This window comes from Nerophis ophidion, linkage group LG24, assembly GCF_033978795.1.
Source record: "Nerophis ophidion isolate RoL-2023_Sa linkage group LG24, RoL_Noph_v1.0, whole genome shotgun sequence".
NCBI classification, from domain to species: Eukaryota; Metazoa; Chordata; class Actinopteri; order Syngnathiformes; family Syngnathidae; genus Nerophis; species Nerophis ophidion.
In genome coordinates this window covers 23,345,307-23,368,478 of record NC_084634.1, presented here as the reverse complement: position 1 = coordinate 23,368,478, position 23,172 = coordinate 23,345,307, and the positions used below count along the sequence as shown (strand labels likewise).

Below are 23,172 nucleotides of genomic sequence, written 5' to 3'. Positions count from 1 at the left end.
ATAACAACATCCAACTTCATATACTGTAACTCACAGCATAATTGGTTCTGTGACACAGAACCTATGACCCTTGTATCTTAAATCAACGTATCCCATTGAAATGAATTGAAATCAACAACATTTTAACATGTTACATGCCTTTTTAAGAAGAAACTTGTACATGAGAAATATTGTATGATAAACAATGGAATACAATGTACTAACAACTACAGTAGTTTTATGAAGTAATGTAATAATAATGTACCACGTTTACCTTGGAGAGTGGACTTCTATTGTATCGCCTTGTTGCACCTTCTCCATATTTTCATTGGTAAATGTCCTCCGTTTAGATATTGTTTTAACATTCTTGGCTAGCGTTGGACTCATTCTGCTACAGTATTGTGCAGACTAGCAGTGATATGTTAGTGATGCGCTATATGAAGAAACTGTACATTTGTTACACAGAAATTTTGTGTGTGTGTGACAGTAAGAAAACCTCTCACTCGCTTAGGAAGAAGTTTAGTAAGAAGTAGAAGTAACTAAAGTGCGTCAAAGTCAATACAGTAATTGATTTAACTGTTAACAGATGACATGTATATACATATATATGTATATGTATATATATATATATATACACACACACACACTGCTTTTAACAAGCATTTAATGACAGGCTGAAGATGAGAGTCATGACCACATTATCATGTTGGACATTTTTGTTTTTTGAAAGGGACAGCGGGAGAAAATGGAAGGATGAATGGCTATTAACAAAACTATGCTCCTGTCATCCATAATATGGTACAAGCCTTTGTCGCGACCTGCTGGCTAATGTATGTTGTAACCCAGTTGTTTGAACATTTTTTCAAACTACCATGTTATTTGAAAAAAAAGGGTAATTTATTAACAGCTGACAATAAGCCCTACCTGGCCATCATTTGACATGGCCCATAAAAACCTGCAAATAAAAGGCATTTTGTAAGGTACTTTATCTTTTCTGACCAGACGCATTCATTATTTGTAGCTTGTCAGAAAAAAAATGAATGCAGTTGCATATCTTTAAAACTTAAATAATAATGTATCAAATATCATATGAAAAAAATCATACAAACATTTTTTGCTCAAATAAAAACATGAATACTTAAATATCTGCTTGACTTATGATTTCAATGCAAGTTATCCATCAAATTGTAGAGTGTAAAAATGACAATAGATTTTACATTAAAAACTAGCAACTTAGTTGCCTGGATTTTGCCGTTAAAAAAAACAGTGGTACCAGTGTTTAGTGTGTTAGGTGAAGTGAATTATATTTATATAGCACTTTTCTCTAGATACTCAAAGTGTTTTACATAGTGAAACCCATGGTCTACATCTTTAAGACACATTTTTAACCAGAGTGGGTGGCACTGGGAACAGGGAGGTGAAGTGTCTTGCCCAAAGACACAACAGCAGCGACTAGGAAGGCAGAAGTAGGGATCGAACCTGGAACCCTCAAGTTGCAAAGTTCCATCCATCCATTTTCTACCGCTTATTCCCTTTTGGGGTCGCGGGGGGCGCTGGCGCCTATCTCAGCTACAATCGGGCGGAAGGCGGGGTACACCCTGGACAAGTCGCCACCTCATCGCAGGGCCAACACAGATAGACAGACAACATTCGCACTCACATTCACACACTAGGGCCAATTGCTTAATAGAAAAGACACAACTGTAGATATTACGGTAAAAAAAAAAAGGCAGCTGAATAGTGTGAGACAGTTTTTTCCATTTACAGCAATACGCTGTAAAAAAAGATTACAGTAAATTCCTCTAAAAAAAAAAATTATTTTGAGTAAGCTGCCAGCTTTTACCACAAAATCTACAGATTTTTTTTTTTCAGTAAACATATTTCTAAAATTAAATTGCAAAGTGGCATAATATCGTCCTTTGATATTCATGAATGTACACGTGAATAACTAACTGGATGTGGCACTCCATGAAAACGAGTTTAACATCTCTGGTCTTGTGGATCTTTGCAAAGGTCATTTTTGTGGGTGTGTCCACTTGTTTGTTTAAACAAACGTATTCCACCCACAGTCTAAAAACACCGTTGAAGAAGAACTATTACTTTTGTGCTGTCAAGCGAGCAGTTTGTTGTTGTAAGGCTCACACGTGAATGCCGCTCCTCCAGTTGCAACACTTATGTTGACTTTTCTACTATTACAAATGTTTTCTCTCCTCCTTTTTAAGACTGATAAAAGCCAAACAAATCACTTCCAGCAATTGTTCCAGATCTTGCAAGCCATGGGACATTCCTGGGCTGACAGGTAGCTCACATGTCATGTGACTCAGGGCGCACTCACACCAGGCCTGAAACTAAAGGTGCCTCTTGCCGCAGGTGTCATCACGTGACCTTTGGCCTGGTGCAGGGCATGAAGACCCGAGGTGGGGAGGTGGTCTTCTTGGAGGACGTGCTGGACGAGGCCCGCGCCAGGATGCTGCACAACATGAAGCAGTCGAAAAGTAAAAACCCGCCTCTTTTCAATGCCATGATGGCTTCCCACAAAGGTTTTCCATGCAAAAATAATGTCAAGTCTGTCGTAAAAGCTGCAATATTTATCAAAAGTTGCCTGGCTGATGTTTGCAGAGTGATACTGTCAATGTTTAAAAGATACTTTAAAATTCAAAAATCGTGCTGCTTTGAAAGCTTCGAGCCTCAACAAGTCATCCAGTATCTCTTTCTGCATAAAAATCTAATTTAGTCTTGTGCAATATCGCTCTCCAATTATATTAAATCAGTGTTTCTCAAAGCACCGCAAACTAACGACATAATCAGCATTTTTGCATAATAGGCCATGACGCATTTGCAAAAAGCGACTAGGACTAAAAAACCTGGTCTGTCAAATGTAGTAATGCATTAACATCCATCCATCCATCTTTTACGGCTTGTCCCTTTTGGGGTCGCTATCTCAGCTGCATTCGGGCAGAAGGTGGGGTACACCCTGGACAAATTGCCACCTAATCACAGGGTCAACACAGATAGACAGACAACACTCACATTCACATACTAGGGACCATTTAGTGTTGCCAATCAACCTATCATGTCTTTGGAGGTGAGAGGAAGCCGGAGTACCCGGAGGGAACCCACGCAGTCACGAAGAGAACATGCAAACTTCACACAGAAAGATCCCGAGCGCAGGATCAAACCTAGGACTTGTGAGGCAGACGCACCAACAACTCTTTTATTGTGCTATGTGACTAAAAATATCGCATTAATCAGCTATAAATGCAGATTTAAAGCTTGTAGTAATAAAGCAAGTACCGTATTTTTCGGACTATAAGTCGCAGTTTTTTTCATAGTTTGGCCGAGGGTGCGACTTATACTCAGGAGCGACTTATGTGTTAAATTATTAACACATTACCGTAAAAATTCTTTATTATGCATTTTTGGCAGGTGCGACATATACTCCGGTAATTTCCTGTTATTGATTGCGATAAATCTAAATTCAAACGTGATTAATCTGATTAAAATCTTTGAACATTACCAAAAATTATATTAAAAGCAAATTTGTTTTATTACAAACTTTTCTGCTGACGCTTCATGTGGTTTGTGTCACAAAGGCCAGTGTTCATTTCCTTGACTAATCATTTTTGTCTGTTATTGTCAACCCATTTTCTCCTGACCAAAATAAGACTAATTAAAAACTAAAAGCTTGTTGACTCAAATGTCAGTTATTTTGTCATCATTTTCAGAATTAAAAGGAGGCCAAAATGTTGACCAAAGAAATTATTTATGGAGTATAAGTCGCTCCGGAGTATAAGTCGCACCTGCCGAAAATGCGTAATAAAGAAGAAAAAAAAAACACATATAAGTCGCACTGGAATATAAATCGCATTTTTTGGGGAAATATATTTGATAAAACCCAACACCAAGAATAGACATTTGAAAGGCAATTTAAAATAAATAAAGAATAGTGAACAACAGGCTGAATAAGTGTACGTTATATGACGCATAAATAACCAACTGAGAAGGTGCCTGGTATGTTAACGTAACATATTACGGTAAGAGTCATTCAAATAACTATAACATATAGAACATGCTATACGTTTACCAAACAATCTGTCACTCCTAATCACTAAATCCCATTAAATCTTATACGTCTAGTCTCTTACGTGAATGAGCTAAATAATATTATTTGATATTTTACGGTAATGTGTTAATAATTTCACACATAAGTCGCTCCTGAGTATAAGTCACACCCCCAACCAAACTATGAAAAAAAACTGCGACTTTTAGTCCGAAAAATACGGTATATTTAATTTGGTCTCGCATATGTTGGCAAACTATCAGATCACAGCTCTTTAGCAGCGTGATTGGCAAAAACTGACTAATTACTGACTTTTGTGTTAAATAAATGCTACGCAGGCAGTTTAAATGAGTGATTGTCAAACTGTGGTACATACCATCTAGTGGTATGCCAAAGGATCACTTGGACTAAAGTACAGTGTTTTATTTTTCCTATATTCAGACTGTGTGGCCAAAAATATTAAACATTTGTTTCTAATGAATATTTAAGCCTACTACTCTACTGTATTTTACACTGATCATCATGGTGGTACTTTGTGAGTGTGGTCTAAATAAAGGTGCTTTCAAATAACTTTAAAGAGGCCTTATCTTTTATACTTAGACTTTTATGTAGTCTGCTTAAATTTGGACTAAAACTGCTATACATTTTCATCAAGAGACTAAGGTTAAAACCAAATTAGAAAGCGCTGTGAAAACGAACACTGCAAAAGGAGTCTACAGCTGCACCCAGCGCTCTTCGAGAAGAGCAACACCTTTTACTTCCACAGTTGCCAAAAGTCTACACCAGAAATTCCGCCTTTCGCATTTTTAATGGGAGTATTCTGTGGGCTCTTATTACACACTGTTGCCCAAGTGTGTTACCATGGCAGCATTGAATAAATTAAAGTATGGGAAACTCTTCTATTTCCATTTTGTTAAATCCACTCTAATCTGGATGAATCGTAACCTCCTTTGAAGAGGGAAAAAACTCATTTGTTGTAAATATTCTCTCCTTTAAGCGCTCTCTTGTTTACATCTTGCAGCAACAAAAGAAATGGACGACGCCGAGGACACGGCCCAGAAAGTGGGAATCAGCGCACTTATAGTCCAGGTGAAGCGTGCTGATTTTTTTGACTCATCATTTTTGTCATAGTTAGCATCAACAACCTTTTATTCCCCTTAGCAAAAATGAGATAACTCATCAAAATAAATAAATGTTGACTAAACATGGATGAAATGAACTGACATTTGGCAACAAGTAAAGACGAGACAAAATGTGAATGAAATCATTCGCTGCCAGTCACCAATCCTCGCCTTCATGGCAGCAAATAAAGTAAGCTTCTTACAAGTACCATAATCTCTGGAGGATGAGGGATAGCTAAACACTGCACACCATAGGAGAATACAATAAGCTATGCTAACCGCTAAGCTAAAGCTCTTAAATGTAAACACAGGGGCAGCATAGAGCGGCCGTGCCAGCAACCTGAGGGTTCCAGATTCAATCTCCCGCTTCTGCCATCCTAGTCAGACCTGTTGTGTCCATGGGCAAGACATTTTACCCACCTGCTCCTGATGCCACCCACACACTGGTTTAAAAATGTAACTTAGATAATGGGTTCCACTAAGTAAAGCGTTTTGAGTCACTAGAAAAAAGCGCTATATAAATATAATTCACTTCACTTCACCCAGGTGGGCAAATATTGGCAAAGTTACCAATATAGTATTAGTATACGGATAGATCCATGTTTTTTATGATCACAAAATATTTTGTCCTTTTTGTAATTGTTTACAAAATCTGTAAATAAGTCCTTGGACACAGGAGGGCTTTAAGGGCAAAAAACCAAATGATCACAGCCAATAGTAGGACATGGTTCTATATGCCAAGCAATATATGGACATATAGATTTTAGGCCATTCCTTCTTTGCATGCAGCCTACATATAAATGAAGGAACTTTAAAACATGTCTTATCACTTTATTTTTTGCAGTTTAGTTGACTAAAACTACATCAATTTAGATTACTTCAAGTATGATGAAAACTATTAGTCTAAACTATATTAAAAAGTAAAAGTCAAAATGGAAAGATAGTGGAGCCATTTTCTTTTATTAAATATGACACAATGTTTGTTCTTTTTGAAGGATTTTAAAGGTCCGTTGCAGTCTGGTTACAAGTTCGACTGGGACACCATGCTCCAGGCTCAAGGAGACACGGGTGTTTTCCTCCAGTACACACACGCTCGAGTCTGCAGGTATGTTAGTTTTTTTATTATTATTATTATTATTATTGGCATGGAGGTGAGGTGGAAAGTTAATAGTTTCTGGATCAGAATATGTAAATTTACCTTGAATTTGAATTATGGGCAAAAGTAAAAATACACTACTAAGATCTACTGTGGATGCAAATTATACAATTGTGTTTTTTTTTAATTTACAATTTTTCCCCTTACTTTTGAAAGAAAATGACATTCAGAGCAAATGTTAAAGATATTTCCAATTACCGTATTTTTCGGAGTATAAGTCGCTCTGGAGTATAAAACCTGCCCAAAAATGCATAATAAAGAAGGAAAAAAAACATATAAGTCGCACTGGAGTATAAGTCGCATTTTTGGGGGAAATGTATTTGATAAAACCCAACACCAAGAATAGACATTTGAAAGGCAATTTAAAATAAATAAAGAATAGTGAACAGCAGGCTGAATAAGTGTACGTTATATGACGCATAAATAACCAACTGAGAAGGTGCCTGGTATGTTAACGTAACATATTATGCTAAGAGTCATTCAAATAACTATAACATATAGAACATGCTATACGTTTACCAAACAATCTGTCACTTCTAATTGATAAATCCCATGAAATCTTATACGTCTAGTCTCTTACGTGAATAAGCTAAATAATATCTGATATTTTACGGTAATGTGTTAATAATTTCACACATAAGTCACTCCTGAGTATAAGTCGCACCCCCGGCCAAACTATGAAAAAAAACCTGCAACTTATAGTCCGAAAAATACGGTATTTTAAACCTGCTTTACTTCTGTTGCCATGGAAAAAATGAGGAAATGGAAACAAAGTTACCATTCCCAGCAATGTTACATTTCTTTAGAAATCACTCTCATATGTCCAATTATTGAGCAATGTATAAAATGAGCACAGTCCAAAGCCTCAGCACACAGATGTCTTTTTGGGCTCAATATTACTATCATATTGATAACATGAGCATCATTCTTGTTTTGTACAGTTTAATACAGAGAAATGACAACATCGACGCTGCTACTTTTGATCCTTCGCTTCTCACTGAGCCATCAAGCATCGCCATCCTCCAACACCTCCTGCGGTGAGTTCTTCTTTCTTTTCCCTGCATTCTAAATGGTAAACAAACTGCTCGTGCAATACCATCTGTAAAATGCTGCAAAAGCCCCCAACACTGTTTCACATATAGTGGGGCAAAAAAGTATTTAGTCAGCCACCGATTGTGCAAGTTCTCCCACTTAAAATGATGACAGAGGTCTGTAATTTTCATCATAGGTACACTTCAACTGTGAGAGACAGAACGTGAACACAAAATCAAGGAATTCACATTGTAGGAATTTTAAATTATTTGTAAATTATGGTGGAAAATAAGTATTTGGTCAACCATTCAACGCTCTCACTGATGGAAGGAGGTTTTGGCTGAAAATCTCACGATACATGGCCCCATTCATTCTTTCCTCAACATGGATCAATCGTCCTGTCCTCTTAGCAGAAAAACCGGCCACGCAGTCTGATAGTTTATATATCAATGATGAAATATTAACATTGCAACACATGCCAATACGGCCGGTTTAGTTTACTTACTTACAATTATAAATTTTCCGTGGATTTTCCTGTTTAATACGTCGCGAAATGATGAACCGTGTGCATGACGTCTCGAGTTGGAGAGGACATATTAGCGCAACACCACTTGCGGCCTAAAGTCGTCTTTTCATCGCGTAATTAAACAGTATTCTGGACATCTGTGTTGCTGAATCTTTTGCAGTTTGTTCAATTAATAATGGAGAAGTCAAAGTAGAAAGATGGAGGTGGGGCGCTTTAGCCTTTAGCCACACAAACACAGCCACTGTTTCCTTGTTTTAAAATTCCCGGAGGTGAAGCTTTACTATGGATCAGAGCGGTCAAGCAAACATGGATCATGACTACATGTCAACCGCCAGTTTTCGGTGAGAAAATTGTGTAAATAAGTCACCTCTTACCGGAGATCAGCGGAGCCAGCTTCCTCCTGCAGCCGCCGTGACTTCTCTGAGACTCTGGCGTCAACACACCCGTGGCCACACCCCTCCGACTTTAAGGTACTATTTAACTCACTAAAACAGTAGCAACACAATAGGCAGATAAGGGATTTCCCAGAATCATCCTAGTAAATGTGTCTAACATCTGAATCGTTCTTACTTGCCCTCGTCTTTTTTTTTTTTTTTTTTTTTTTTTTTTTTTTAGGCCTTCACTCTAAATTTCTTCATCAACGAATCTTTCATCCTCGCTCAAATTAATTTGTCGCTTTCTCGGTCCGAATAGCTCTTGCTGCTGGAGGCTCACGTTATAAACAATGTGAGGATGTGAGGAGCCCTACAACCCGTGACGTCACGCGCACATCGTCTGCTACTTCCGGTAAAGGCAAGGCTTTTTTATTAGCGACCAAAAGTTGCGAACGTTTTCGTCAATGTTCTATACTAAACCCTTTCAGCAAAAATATGGCAATATCGCGAAATAATCAAATATGACACATAAAATGGACCTGCTATCCCCGTTTAAATAAGAAAATCTCATTTCAATTGGCCTTTAATCTCATTACCTGCCAACTATTTTACTATGTAGACCCACAGACATATTTTGGTTTGTGCAACATTCAAACTAAAAAATAAAGGTTATTTTCAAGATCAGTCATTTTAACAACTGCTAAACTAAAGACATGTCTTTTTGGCCTTGCAGCTACGACGAGGCCTTGTACCAGTCGGCCCAGGATCTGCAACCCAAACACCTGCTCAACTTCCTATTGAAGCTGTGGTAAGGAGGAGTTGACTGACCGTACACAAAATAGACTTGCATGCTCTAAAGAGGCTTTGTTGCAGCCACCTGATCGCCTCCGCACACAGAGAGCTGCCCGTCAAAGGGAGCCCACAGGAAGTTGCTCAGGTAAGATAACAAGTCAGGTATCTGAAAATCAACCATAAATGTTTATTATTTCGTAACCAAATGGATTGGATAAGTGGTTTTCTCAAAAGTGTGCCTGGCAGAATGAAAATGTAATGTAAATAAAGAACTTAAAAAAAAAAGTATATATACCTAATGATCTTTGACTTAAACGGGAACTGCACTTTTTTGGGAATTTTGCCAATCATTCAAAGATCATGAAAGATATTACCAACGTCTAAATATTAAATACATTGGATCAAAAGTCTACTAACAATGGAGCTGTTTAATTCTGTCAATAATATCCAAGCTTCTCCATTGATAAATATTTATGTGATGTAGTCACAAGCACATTTATAATATTAACTCACATATTCTGATCATTTTAAGCATACACAGCGCATTAATTTCACAAACGCATCACATTTGCTCTTTTTTTTTTTTTCTTCACTCATTATTACTCAAACAAAACCTCACTTAATGTACAATGTCTGCTGTCATTAGGATGTTGACTAAGATGAAGAATAACTTACAATACTCACAAAGAAGCAGGGTTTGGGGGAGATGGGACAAAACATCTTTCTCGCCATTTCCAGGTACTAAATGGCTGTCAAATGTATTCTGTCCAGGTGAGATGCATGATTTATGATCTGCAATAAAGTTATATGCAGCCGACAAACATAGGCACACAGAAGTGATGACCATGCTGCTATAAATAGTTTATCGACGTTAGTGTTTGTAATAATTATTACTCATACTGCTATACATACATATATATACATACATACATACACGTAATATTTCTGAATGGTTATCGGATTTTATGGGCGGAATAGTGGAGCTCCTATTGGCTCTGATCTGCTGTAAGAGAACTTTATTTAATAAATATTAAACTTATTTAAACATCCTCCGTCATGTTTTTCATATTATGAACGATAGGCAAATTTCAAGAAAGTGCAGTTCCCATCACTTATAACAATAAATGCATGAAATGAAGATGACCCATGTGTTGTTGTATTAGGTCAATCAATGAACATTTTGTACAGATGTTTCAAACACAAAGTGCTTTACAACAGTTGAAAGGAAACAAACTTCACTTTTAATAAGATTGATAGCACGGTGATTCTTTTTTTACTTCATCTTCAGCACCAAAATTCTAATAATTTAAGTGAACTTCTCTCATTTTCTCAACGCAAACAGGCAAGACTACGACTTTTCAGCGGGTCCGGCTCTGTTCTGGCTGACGGGATGAGAATCCTTGGCATTACACCAGTTGACAAAATGTAAATAGGACTTCTTGAATAAAACACTACAAAAGTGTAACTTGGCTGGTATTGAATTAATAATGCAAAGCTGTCACTCCTTTTACATAGCCGTCACTTTTACACCAGTAAAAACCTAACAATATCTTCCTCCACTTGCATGCAATTGCAAGTCAAATCAGTGGCAGCTTTTTCTGAAGGCTTCCCATTCAATTGTCTTGTTTTTTTTTTTAAACTGAAGTGACACAAAATAGAACATATTTACATACATGTAATGCATTTAAAGTACAAAGCTTTTTTTGTACATTCAGAATTATATATTGTAATATTTACACCACTATTTGCTTGAAAAAACACCCACATTTGATTTCTATAAAATGTTGATAAAATATTTGACCCATTAATCATATTTTAGACGTAAAAGACACCATCAATGCAGTTGTTCCATATTGTGTGTTGTAGTAACTTTGCAACATAAAGTGCATCCGGAAAGTATTCACAGCGCTTCCTGTTTTCCACATTTTTGTTATGTTACAACAGCCTTATTCCAAAATAGAAAAAACTATTCTACACACAATACCCCAAAAAGACAACGTAAACATTTATTAAATCATTACTAATTTACATAAGCTTTTGCTCAATACTTTGTTGATGCACCTTTGGCTAAAATTCCACCAAGTTGGCTGAGAATGGCACAGCAAAGAGTGAAACTGGCCAAATATTGATATGCCAAGCTAGTGACATTGTATTCAAACAGACTTGAGGCTGTAATTGCTGCTAAAGATGGTTCATCAACAAAGTATTGAGCAAAGGCTGTGAATATTTATGCACATGCGACTTTTTTGTTTTAATAAATATGCTAATAAAAAAAAAATCATTGTCATAATAGAGTATTGCATGTAGAATTTTGAAGACAAATTAATTTATTCCATTTTGGAATAAGTGTAACACGAAAAAGTGAATGCACTGTATGTAAATGAATAAGTTGAGTCTTTACTATTTACTCATCTTTGACCTATGTTGTGTTTCCAGCTAGATTCCTTGGTTAAGCGAACTCCGCCCTCCAGTTTAGACAGAACACAGATCTATACAAGATCAGAAGAAGGCGTGAGAATACCACTGTATTCATTATCAGCTGTCAGGATTCACAGTAAAAAAAAAAAAGAAAATAAAAAAAAGTGCCTTTAAATCTTGATTTAACACAACTTCCATTATTTGGAGAAGAAAAAAGTGTCAATTGATAAACTCAGTGTTTGTTGGGAAAAACAGAAAAAGTTGTTCCCTACTTGGATTCTTCATCCTCCTTGCTGGATCAGGGTCTCACACACTGATAAGTTTCTGTTTGGACTCCTTGTCGCTGTCCTCCACACTCAGCTTGGACGTGTCCTGCTTTGGAAGGCCGTACAGATAGATGGACACACACACCAAGATGGCTCCCGATGCAAATGTGGTCGCTGTGGAAAAACACATTTTGAACCTTTTGTATTTCATACAAATGATTGACAGCCTAAATCACGGATAGAAACAAATATGTCCGCACACGAGATGTTACCATCTTAACGAGAAACAGCTGATTTTTCTAAGAGCCTGCGACACATTTAAACACAATATTACAAAACAAACCATCTTGATCCAGAAATATCTCCGCTTATTAAGGAATTGTGAGTCATTGACCTCCTCAGTTTGACTATTTGCTCACGCGGTTTTGGACAAAAGTATGTACCTCGCCCTATCCTTTCTTGTGAAAGACTGAGCATTTCATGGAAGCTACTTTTATACCCAATCATGGCACCCACCTGTTTCCAATTAGCCTGCACACTTGTGGGAGGTTCCAAATAAGAGTTTGATGAGCATTTCTCAACTTTACCAGTATTTATTGCCACTTTTCCCAACTTCTTTGGGAAGTTGCTGGCATCAAATTCTAAAGTTAATAATTATTTGCAAAAAAAAAATGTTTATCAGTTTGAACATCAAATATGTTGTCTTTGTAGCATATTCAACTGAATATGGGTTGAAAATTATTTTGCAAATCATTGTATTCCGTTTATATCAAACACAATTTCCGAACTCTTATGGAAACGGCGTTTGTACATATGTATATATACAAACAGCTCAATTTTTGTTTCATCTGACCACAGAACTTTCCTCCAGAAGGTCTTATCTTTGTCCATGTGATGAAACAAAAATTGAGCTGTTTAGCCACAATACCCAGCAATATGCTTGGAGGAGGAAAAGTTAGGTATTTAATCCCAGGAACACCATCCCTACCGTCAAGCATGGTGGTGGTAGTATTATGCTCTGGGCCTGTTTTGCTGCCAATGGAATTGGTGCTTTAAATGGGACAATGAAAAAGGAGGATTACCTCCAAATTCTTCAGGACAACCTTAAATCCTCAGCCCGGAGGTTGGGTCTTGGGCGCAGTTGGGTGTTCCAACAGGACAATGACCCCAAACACACGTCAAAACTGGTAAAGGAATGGCTAAATCAGGCTAGAATTAAGGTTTTAAAATGGCCTTCCCAAAGTCCTGACATAAACGGGTGGACAATGCTGAAGAAACAAGTCCACGTCAGAAAACCAACAAATTTAGCTGAACCGCACCAATGTTGTCAAGAGGAGTGGTCAAAAATTCCACCAGAATCTTGTGGATGGCTACCAAAAGCGCCTTATTGCAGTGAAACTTGCCAAGGGACATGTGACCAAATATTAACATTGCTGTATGTATACTTTTGACCCAGCAGATTTGGTCACACTTTCAGTAGATCCATAATAAATTCATAAAAGTACCAAACTTCATGAATGTTTTTTGTGACCAACAAGTATGTGCTCCAATCACTCTATTACAAAAAAAAATAAGAGTTGTAGAAATGATTGGAAACTCAGGACATTATGTTCTTTACAAGTGTATATAAACTTTAGACCACAACTGTATGACAGTATGTTAGGTACCTACTGTACTTTTAACACTTTTAACGTTTAGTATTTCCCATTTAGGTATTTGCTTGATCCATCCATCTATTTTCTACCGCTTGTCCTTTTTGAGGCCGCGGGGGGTGCTCAGCTGCATATTATTTGTTATTTATCTTGTTTCGGAGTTCTTAAAAGGCCTTTCTGCCACCAGTGTTTCGTAATGCACCAAGTCGACAATATAAATAAAAGAAAGCACATTTGAATAAAACCTAAGAGTTAAGCTTTTACCAAAGGCAACAATCATAAATTAAGTCTTCAGCTCATACACTGTTGACATCTACAGTTGTATTTTGATAAAGTATTTTGATACCTACTCAGTGGCTTAGTGGTTAAGAGTGTCTGCCCTGAGATCGGTAGGTTGTGAGTTCAAACCCCGGCCGAGTCATACCAAAGACTATAAAAATGGGAGCAATTACCTCCCTGCTTGGCACTCAGCATCAAGGGTTGGAATTGGGGGATAAATCACCAAAAAGGATTTCTGGGCGCGGCACCGCTGCTGCTCACTGCTCCCCTCACCTCCCAGGGGGTGATCAAGGGTGATGGGTCAAATGCAGAGAATAATTTCGCCACACTTTAACTTTTAACTTTAAGACGGGGAAAAACATTTGTAAACGGCGCATGCAGAGGCAAACATCAGTAGATGCAAAGTTAAATCGTGCAATGCAACCTTACCTGAGCAAAAACTATGCATGATTTATACCAATTGCCTTGACCCAGCCATACACAAAAAAGTTGTAGACCTCCATGCTTTTCCAACTCGGTTTTGTCACGTAGAATAAAGTCTGGCGCACCAGATAGTTTGACATGTCTGGGAATGCGACCGACAGATAATTATTGTATACTGGACAATTCTTTTTTTGATAAAAGTTTAGGGATAGATTTTATTGCATAGTTTGATTGTTTGCTTGTATCTGCTTTTAGTGGTAAGACCTAGGCCCCTTGTGTACTCCGTTTGCACTCCGTTTTTTTTTGCAAGGAATACAACCTTAACAGTATATACTGTATGCTGAGACAAATCAAGTCAAGACAAAATTCATTATGTGTAAACCCTCTCACTTAATGCAAGGCACTCTGGAGGCCCGGAGTAGCTCCTTGATAATTAAACTCTTACTCTTATATACCGCAGATCCTTTCAGCCATAAGACTTCACAACACACTTTTGTGAATACTTTGATCTTTTTCTTAGTGTGCAATACGGATGTTAGTGTTTTTTGTTTTATTTATTTATCTTTTATATATTATAAAATACTATACATACTAATTGTTTGTTTTTCATTGTTTTCTATGCAAAAACCTGTACTGAAACAACATAATTTTCTCACTGTGTGATAAATAAAAGGTCTATCCATCTTTTCCAAGTAGAACTGTACACACTTTGCAATTTTTCAACCATAAACCATGAAAATTAACTATTTTGCAGAAAATTAAGCATATCTGCTTTTCTAAAAAGCATACAATATATGACTGACCAATAACACCTCTTAGGAAAATGGTCAGACGCCATCTCGTCATGTGATGCATGAGAAACATTTCTTTCACGTTTACGGTTAATAATTGCATGTTTTTACATGATAGGCAGTGTTAGCCACCTGCGGTATTGATAGCAGACAACTTGCTGACTTTGCTGACGTTGCTGGTGATTTACTTTTGTCTCAGAGGGGATCGCAAACGAGCTTTTCATATTATCAATAACACATGCTGTTTCTGCTAATGTACAGTATTTTTCGGAGTATAAGTCGCTCAGGAGTATAAGTCGCATCTGCCGAAAATGCATAATAAAGAAGGAAAAAAACATTTATAAGTCGCACTGGAGTATAAGTCGCATTTTTTGGGGAAATATATTTGATAAAACCCAACACCAAAAATAGACAATTGAAAGGCAGTTTGAAATAAATAAAGAATAGTGAACAGCAGGCTGAATAAGTGCACGTTATATGACGCATAAATAACCAACTGAGAAGGTGCCTGGTATGTTAACGTAACATTTTATGGTAAGAGTCATTCAAATAACTATAACATATAGAACATGCTATACGTTTACCAAACAATCTGTCACTCCTAATCACTAAATCCCATTAAATCTTATACGTCTAGTCTCTTACGTGAATGAGCTAAATAATATTATTTGATATTTTACGGTAATGTGTTAATAATTTCACACATAAGTCGCTCCTGTGTATAAGTTGTAACCCCGGCCAAACTATTAAAAAACTGCGACATATAGTCCGAAAAATACGGTATCTGCTAAAATGTTCTCAATTTAATGTAATATTCACTTAGCAAGTAATGGAAGTTGTCCTGTTGTCTTTCTCGTGAATAATTCTAACGTCTGTGCTGCTGAGCAGCGCCGTTTGTGGTGAAGTCATTCGTGGCCACGGGTATCGAAAATCTATTTAGAAAAGAAGGATATTAAAGTAACTCAAACATGAAAATATAGTCAGACTTAAAGTTAAAGTACCAATGATTGTCACACACACACACACACTAGGTGTGGTGAGATGTGTCCTCTGCATTTGAACCCATCCTCTTGTTCACCCCTGGGAAGTGAGGGGAGCAGTGGGCAGCAGCGGTGCCGCACCCGGGAATCATTTATGGTGATCTGACCCCCAATTCCAACCCTTGATGCTGAGTGCCAAGCAGGGAGGTAATGGGTCCCATTTTTTAATAGTCTTTGGAATGACTATTGAAAACTCACGACCTATTGATCTCAGGGCGGGACTAACCACTAGGCCACTGAGTAGGTGACAAAACTGTCAAATGTGTCCAGGGAATTAAAAACCTAGGAGCCGGTTCTCAACTGGTTTTCGCATTTCATCTAGGGCTGGGCAATATATATCGATATATACGATATATCGCAGGTTTGTCTCTGTGCGAATAGAAAATGACTATATCGTAATATTCGATTATATGTTCTCACACCGTTGCTTTAAGCTGCGTGCATTACATTACTGGCATGTCTCACTCCTTCTCATCTGTCCTTCTCACAGAGACGTAAAACAAGCCCGCCTTCTTACATACGTCACATACTGTCGCGCGTCTAGCATCATATGCTCTCGCCGAGAGCTAACGTTAGCTGAGGCAGGTCGAGTTGCATTTAGTTGCGGGCATCACACAACAGGCATTTCTCACTCCTCCTCGTCTCTCATTCTTACAGAGACGTAAAATAAGCCCGCCTTCTTACATACGTCACATACGCGAGTCTAGCGTCATAGCTCTCGTCGATCAGAGAGGTAACAGCATGGCAAACTTTAGCTGAGGCAGGTCGAGCGTAGCGGAGATTGTGACAATACAAGAGAGAGATGGTGCAAAACTGATCACAAATGGAGGAAGAACAATAAATGCCCAACGTAAAGAGCAGGGGGTCCATCATCTGGCGGTGGTTTGGCTTCAAGTGGGAATATATTCAGCAAACAACAGCAATATGCTGTTCAATGTACAGTATATACTCTGATGATTAACCTGTGTGATGACTGTATTATACTGATAGTATATATTTGTACCATGAATTGATTAACGTGGACCCCGACTTAAACAAGTTGAAAAACTTATTGGGGTGTTACCATTTTGTGGTCAATTGTAGGGAATATGTACTGAACTGTGCAATCTACTAATAAAAGTATCAATCAATCAATGCAAAGTATGCATCAGAATTGTTACTACAAAAAGGTAGCAACACTATTAACTTGTTCTTTCATTTAAAAAGTCACCCGTGAGAGAATGAAGAGTATTTAATGAATACAGTTTTGATCAATTGACTTAGTTGTGATTTCCCTCTCTGCATGAAAGTTTAAAAGTAGCATATATTAATGCAGTAGGAAGAAGAATGAAGAATGAAGGGACGGCGTGGCCGTGCGCAACCCGAGGGTCACTGGTTCAAATCCCACCTAGTACCATCCTCGTCACGTCCGTTGTGTCCTGAGCAAGACACTTCACCCTTGCTCCTGATGGGTGCTGGTTGGCGCCTTGCATGGCAGCTCCCTCCATCAGTGTGTAAATGTGTGTGTGAATGTGGAAGTAGTGTCAAAGCGCTTTGAGTACCTTGAAGGTAGAAAAGCGCTATACAAGTACAACCCATTTATTATTATTATATTTAATGTAGACACATAGAATCATCATACTGCTGTGATTATATGCATCAAGTGTTCATTCAAGGCCAAGGCAAAATATCGTAATTTATAATCGTATATCGCAATATGGCATAAAAATATCGCAATATTAATAAAAGCCAGTATCACCCAGCCCTACTTTTATCCCTAGCGATAATAATCATAACCGGGATTTTTTGTGTCACGATAACCAAAATAGGACATTTTCATATCATTACATCCCTTCTTATGATAAAGGTTGTTTTATTGAAGGTAGACGATCTCGACTGAAATAAGCAAATCCAACCTCTCACTCACTCGTCACAACACAACACAAGATGATCTTACTTATGTGCAGTCCAAACAAGACGACTGACGCCACGGTGGACAGAACAATGGCGGCGGCGGCGGAGAAGCCCTTCATGATGTTGTCGGTGTATTTCACCACGACAGACGTGTACAGACCTCCTACGCTGGCCAGGACTGGCAGCACACAGAAGCGGCGGAGTGTTAGAGAGACGTCAAGCGTGAACAACAAAACAAACTGCTGGCCTTGTACTCACATACGACAAAGCACACATAGGGCGTGTAACCGAAGAAGAAGCCTTTCTCCACGACCTTCTGGCCGTCGTTCAGTAGCACGGCCAGCATGGTGATCACGATGCCAGATATGTACATCTGGATGTTTCTCACCCACAAGGATGTGTCAGAGCTCTTCAGGACCTTCTCGAAGTACACACCTGTAGCACAGGTGCACATTTGGAAGCAATACTAATAAGGTGAAATCAGCGCGTGACAACTACCTGCAAACCCAGAGCAAAGGACTGCAATACCGATGGCCATGAAGCCAACAAAAGGGTTTTGCTCAACCTGGACACAGAAAAAAGACCGGATGACACAGGTGGTTGTTGTAACAGGTTGCTATGGAGACATTCGGAACCCTTACCGGGACTTTAGTGGCGTCTACAGGCTTCCATTGCACCAGCATGACGCCTCCACAGAGCATGGCGATGGCGAACCACTGCAACCTGCTGAGAGTGCGCCTCAGCATTAGGACCATGCAGAGCGCCGTGCACGGGATCTTCAGCTGATACGTCACCTACAGACACAAGTACATCGGATGCTTACGTGGTATAGAGAAGCAGGGACAGTTTAAAGTGGAACTCTCTGCACAGTTGGGCTGCACGATTAATCAAAATCAAATCAACATCAATGTTTTAATTAGTACAGAAAATAACTGCAAGAGGCTGAGGTTTATTGTTTTTTTTTCCTCCGCCGTCACCGGCATTTGAGTGAAATGTTCACCAATCAGAATTGTTGAGCCATGCGTTTGTTCATCTCTCGCATCAAACAGGAAGGAAGGCCACTCACTTTGTGCATCACCTCTTTTCACTCTCACACAATTTTTGTCTTCGCGGAGACTAGAGCGGGGCACGGACGCCAACACACTCAAAGTACAGAGAGCTTTGCGACTCGTTAGTGAAAAGTGCCGCAAAGTAGTTCAAATTAGGAGGAAAAATTTAAGATTGTAAAGCCAAATGTCTCATTGTGGGAATATTTCAGCTTAAAGGCCTACTGAAACCCACTACTACCGACCACGCAGTCTGATAGTTTACATATCAATGATGAAATATTAACATTGCAACACATACCAATACGGCCTTTTTAGTTTACTAAATTGCAATTTTTAATTTCACTAACGAGTCGCACCTGTTGAAAACGTTGCGGGATGATGACGCGTGCGTTTGACGTCACCGGTTGTAGCGGACATTATTTTCCAGCCCGATCCAAGCTATAAGTAGTCTGCTTTGATCACATAATTACACAGTATTCTGGTCATCTGTGTTGCTGAATCTTTTGCAATTTGTTCAATTAAAAATGGAGAAATCAAAGTAGAAAGATGGAGATGGGAAGCTTTAGGCCTTTAGCCACAAAAACACAGCCGGTGTTTCCTTGTTTAAAATTCCCGAAGATGAAGCTTTAATATGGATCAGAGCGGTCAAGCAAACATGGATCCCGACTACATGTCAACCGGCAGTTTTCGGTGAGAAAATTGTGGTATTAAGTCGCCTCTTGCCGGAGACATCAGCGGAGCTTCCGTCCTGCTGCAGCTGCTGTGACTTCCCTCAGAGACTCTGGCGTCAACACACCCGTGGCCACACCACTCCAACTTTCAGGTACTATTTAATCACACTAAAACACGAGCAACACAATAGGCAGATAAGGGATTTTCCAGAATTATCCTAGTAAATGTGCCTAATAACATCTGAATAGCTCCCACTGCAATTGCCTTTTTTTCCCCTTCTTAGTCCTTCACTCTAAATTTCCTCATCCACGAATCGTTCATCCTCGCTCAAATTAATGGGGAAATTGTCGCTTTCTCGGTCCGAATAACTCTAGCTGCTGCTGGCTATGATTGTAAACAATGGGAGGATATGAGGAGCCCTACAAGCTGTGACTCACGCGCAAATCTGTCTGCTACTTCCGGTAAAGGCAAGGCTTTTTTATTAGCGACCAAAAGTTGCGAACTTTATCGTCGATGTTCTCTACTAAATCCTTTCAGTATAAATATCCATCCATCCATTTCCTACCGCTTATTCCCTTTTGGGGTCGCGGGGGGCGCTGGCGCCTATCTCAGCTACAATCGGGCGGAATAGCGAAAGGATCAAGTATGACACATAGAATGGACCTGCTATCCCCGTTTAAATAAGAAAATCTCATTTCAGCAGGCCTTTAAAGATATTAAATCTTTATTTAAGTTTAATTTTTGCTAACAGAAATTTGTCAATTTTATTGTTTGTGTTTGTTTATTTCAGGTAAAGTTATTAACCTTCCAATTACAGCACAACGGTAAACATTTCTACAGTTATGACAAAAGTTGATATCCTTTTAAATAAATACTTGCATTAATAATATATATTATACAATTTCTTCAGTTAAAGGGCAGGATGAAGACAAAAGCCCTGAATCTGTCTGCATTAAGCCAAATATTTTTTTAAGTAAATAGTTGCATGTTGTTTTATGGTGTGGCACTTTGAGATTAGAATGTTGATTGACAGTCTAAAAAAACATGTCCTTCAATTGTTATTTTCACAGTTTTAAGCATTTTCATGTATAAAATATAGAAATCGCAAATCGAATCGCAATTTTGGATAGAAAAATCACAATTAGTTTTTTCTCAAAATCGTGCAGCGCTACTGCAGACTTTATGCACATTGCGCTTTTTTATCTGCTATAGTTTTTGGTGTCTGTGTACAGCAACACCCGGGAATATAATCAATTAATCAAACATTAAATGAAAGGAACTTGATACATTTGCCGGCATCCATAAATTGCCATGTCTGCGTGTGTTCATTCTGTCAATTTAAATGCATTTGTTCAATAACAGAGATAAATGAACGGCGTGAACGCTCTTGTCAGTTATCCACGGTCTCTTGCACCATTATTAATATTATCCCGGCCCAGGGAATTACAGAAGCCAGTAAACACGCTAGCGGGTCTATATGATTGTCTCAAAGACTAAGCCAAGCAAGTGCAAGTGCAAACGAGTTTGACAGTTAAAGACTTGCACCGTCAAACTCGCTTGCACTTGCACTTACTTGCATGGCTTAATGATTATTATTACATTTGTGCTTTATTTGATCACAGTAATTATGACTAGTATATTGTTTATCAACAATAATTTGTGGGACAATATGTCATTCAGCAAATGTGTTGTTAGCTCTGGCGCAGTTAGGGCTGCACATTTACCGGTAATACATTTTTAATCATGATTTTGGCTGCAATGATTAAATGAGGGTGATATTGGGCGTTAAATAACATAAAAAAATCAGGCTCCGCTGCATATCAAATTAACCACTTTCTTTCACAAGAAAGTGGTGGCAGAGAACAATCCTGTGAAGCGCAGGACAGGAGGAAACATTTTGCGAGTGATCTGTAAAACCAGGTGGAAGGAATGTTGCCACAACACCTTGCCATTTGTTTTGTGGGACGGTCACACGTCCAATTGCTAACTTTGTCAGTGTTCCCAATAACATCAACACTAACTAAAATGTTTTGTCCTTTCACTGAATTGAATGCAGACTGTTAAGTGGCAGAACACTGAGTTCTCAGTGATGCACTGAGCTTGTGTATTAGATGTGTGAGAAATCACTTCTATTTATTTTTGTTGGCCAAACTGTTGCGCTGAACTACATGGTGTTGTTGAAGAAGAACAAAGCTTGTTTATTAGACTTAATCTTCATTGACCAAACTGCTTTGTTTTAATTTGATATTAAAAAGTAAACATGTTTTTGTCACATTTTCAGGTTTTTTTAATGTCAAAAAGTTACTAATTTCAAACAGTTTAGGTGGCATAGAGTTGTGTGAATGTTTTGCTGTGTATACTGTAGTTATACCGTATTTTTCGGACTATAAGTCACAGTTTTTTTCGTAGTTTGGCCGGGGGTGCGACATATACTCCGGAGCGATTTATGTGAGAAATTATTAACACATTACCGTAAAATATCAAATAATATTATTTATCTCATTCGCGGAAGCGACGAAAAAAATGTCAGCAATCGCCACACACACGTCAACCAATAAGAATTCGGCGGGGGCTGGTCATGGGAGAAATGCATTGTGGGTCATGTGGGTTATATGCTATATGCTACTGCCGTAGCTATTAAAATGGATAATTTCATCGTTGGCGGTAATTTATAAAAACTGAGAAGGTCTGAACAAAAATTGCACCGAAAAGGAAATCATGTACTGCAGATTACAAGCTGGATGTAGTGAAATATGCAGCAGAAAACGACAAGAAGAAGCGGCGCATACCTTTGAGTTGGCGGAGTTGTTTAGAAGCGACATCGAGGAAGAAGATTTCATCGGATTTATCGATTAGGAGTGACTGATTGTTTTGGTAAATGTATAGCATGTTCTATATGTTATAGTTATTTGAATGACTCTTACCATAATATGTTACGTTAACATACCAGGCACGTTCACTGTTATTTATGTGTCATATAAAGTACACTTATTCAGGCTGTTGTTCACTATTCTTTATTTATTTTAAATTGCCCTTCAAATGTCTATTCTTGGTGTTGGATTTTATCAAATAAATTTCCCCCAAAAATGCGATTTATACTCCAGTGCGACATATATATGTTTTTTTCCTTCTTTATGGTGCATTTTCGGCCGGTGCGACTTATACTCCGAAGCGATTTATACTCCGAAAAATACAGTAACTTCGACAATTTCTGCGCAAACTTTTTGTGGATCTGTCCGGCTACCAATACCAGTATGTGTTCAGAAAAAATGTTTGAACTTGAAGAAGAGGGGAATGCACAAAGTCTTTGTTCTGTTCAAGGACATAACACAATGAATACACCCTGTGTTTCTCTTAGCAAATACACACACATTTTATATGTTAACAAATTTGTATGTGTGTATGTGTGAATGCACTTGAGCCAACTCCTTCGTGACGTCATGAACTTAACATACAGAAAGAGTATATGGCTCTCACACACCAGCCTCTAATTGCTACTGGCATGAAGAACAGAGCAATTGAATTACAAATAAAAATAGAGCCATAATACCAAAACAAAACCTTTATTAGGTTTGCATGTTCCTTTTTTGCAATAATACAGTTGTTTTACTCCATACCTTCACATAGAAGGCATACTTTCGTTACCGGT

General features: G+C 38.3%; 2 protein-coding genes across 4 annotated transcripts in view; one reads left to right on the top strand and one right to left on the bottom strand.

Moving 5' to 3' along the window:
* rars2 (arginyl-tRNA synthetase 2, mitochondrial) overlaps positions 1 to 10,505 on the top strand; it is a 20,027-nt gene extending 9,522 nt beyond the window's left edge. For both annotated transcript variants that reach the window (XM_061886765.1, XM_061886766.1), the window contains 8 exons: positions 2,202 to 2,278; positions 2,350 to 2,474; positions 5,061 to 5,128; positions 6,156 to 6,265; positions 7,258 to 7,353; positions 8,982 to 9,056; positions 9,122 to 9,185; positions 10,383 to 10,505. In XM_061886765.1, coding sequence (XP_061742749.1) covers positions 2,202 to 2,278; positions 2,350 to 2,474; positions 5,061 to 5,128; positions 6,156 to 6,265; positions 7,258 to 7,353; positions 8,982 to 9,056; positions 9,122 to 9,185; positions 10,383 to 10,469 — 702 coding nt within the window. In that variant the 3' untranslated portion in view covers positions 10,470 to 10,505. The remainder of the gene's footprint in view (positions 1 to 2,201; positions 2,279 to 2,349; positions 2,475 to 5,060; positions 5,129 to 6,155; positions 6,266 to 7,257; positions 7,354 to 8,981; positions 9,057 to 9,121; positions 9,186 to 10,382) is intronic.
* Positions 1 to 23,172, bottom strand: part of LOC133542543 (CMP-sialic acid transporter-like) — a 42,222-nt gene that overhangs the window by 1,143 nt on the left and 17,907 nt on the right. The window contains exons 4-8 of one of the 2 annotated variants that reach the window (XM_061886771.1): positions 18,444 to 18,596; positions 18,301 to 18,367; positions 18,061 to 18,237; positions 17,846 to 17,980; positions 11,731 to 11,898 (exon numbers count right to left, since the gene is read on the bottom strand). In XM_061886771.1, coding sequence (XP_061742755.1) covers positions 11,765 to 11,898; positions 17,846 to 17,980; positions 18,061 to 18,237; positions 18,301 to 18,367; positions 18,444 to 18,596 — 666 coding nt within the window. In that variant the 3' untranslated portion in view covers positions 11,731 to 11,764. Of the gene's footprint in view, positions 1 to 10,258; positions 11,899 to 17,845; positions 17,981 to 18,060; positions 18,238 to 18,300; positions 18,368 to 18,443; positions 18,597 to 23,172 lie in introns of those variants that run through there. The other variant, XM_061886769.1, reaches the window with a different exon arrangement.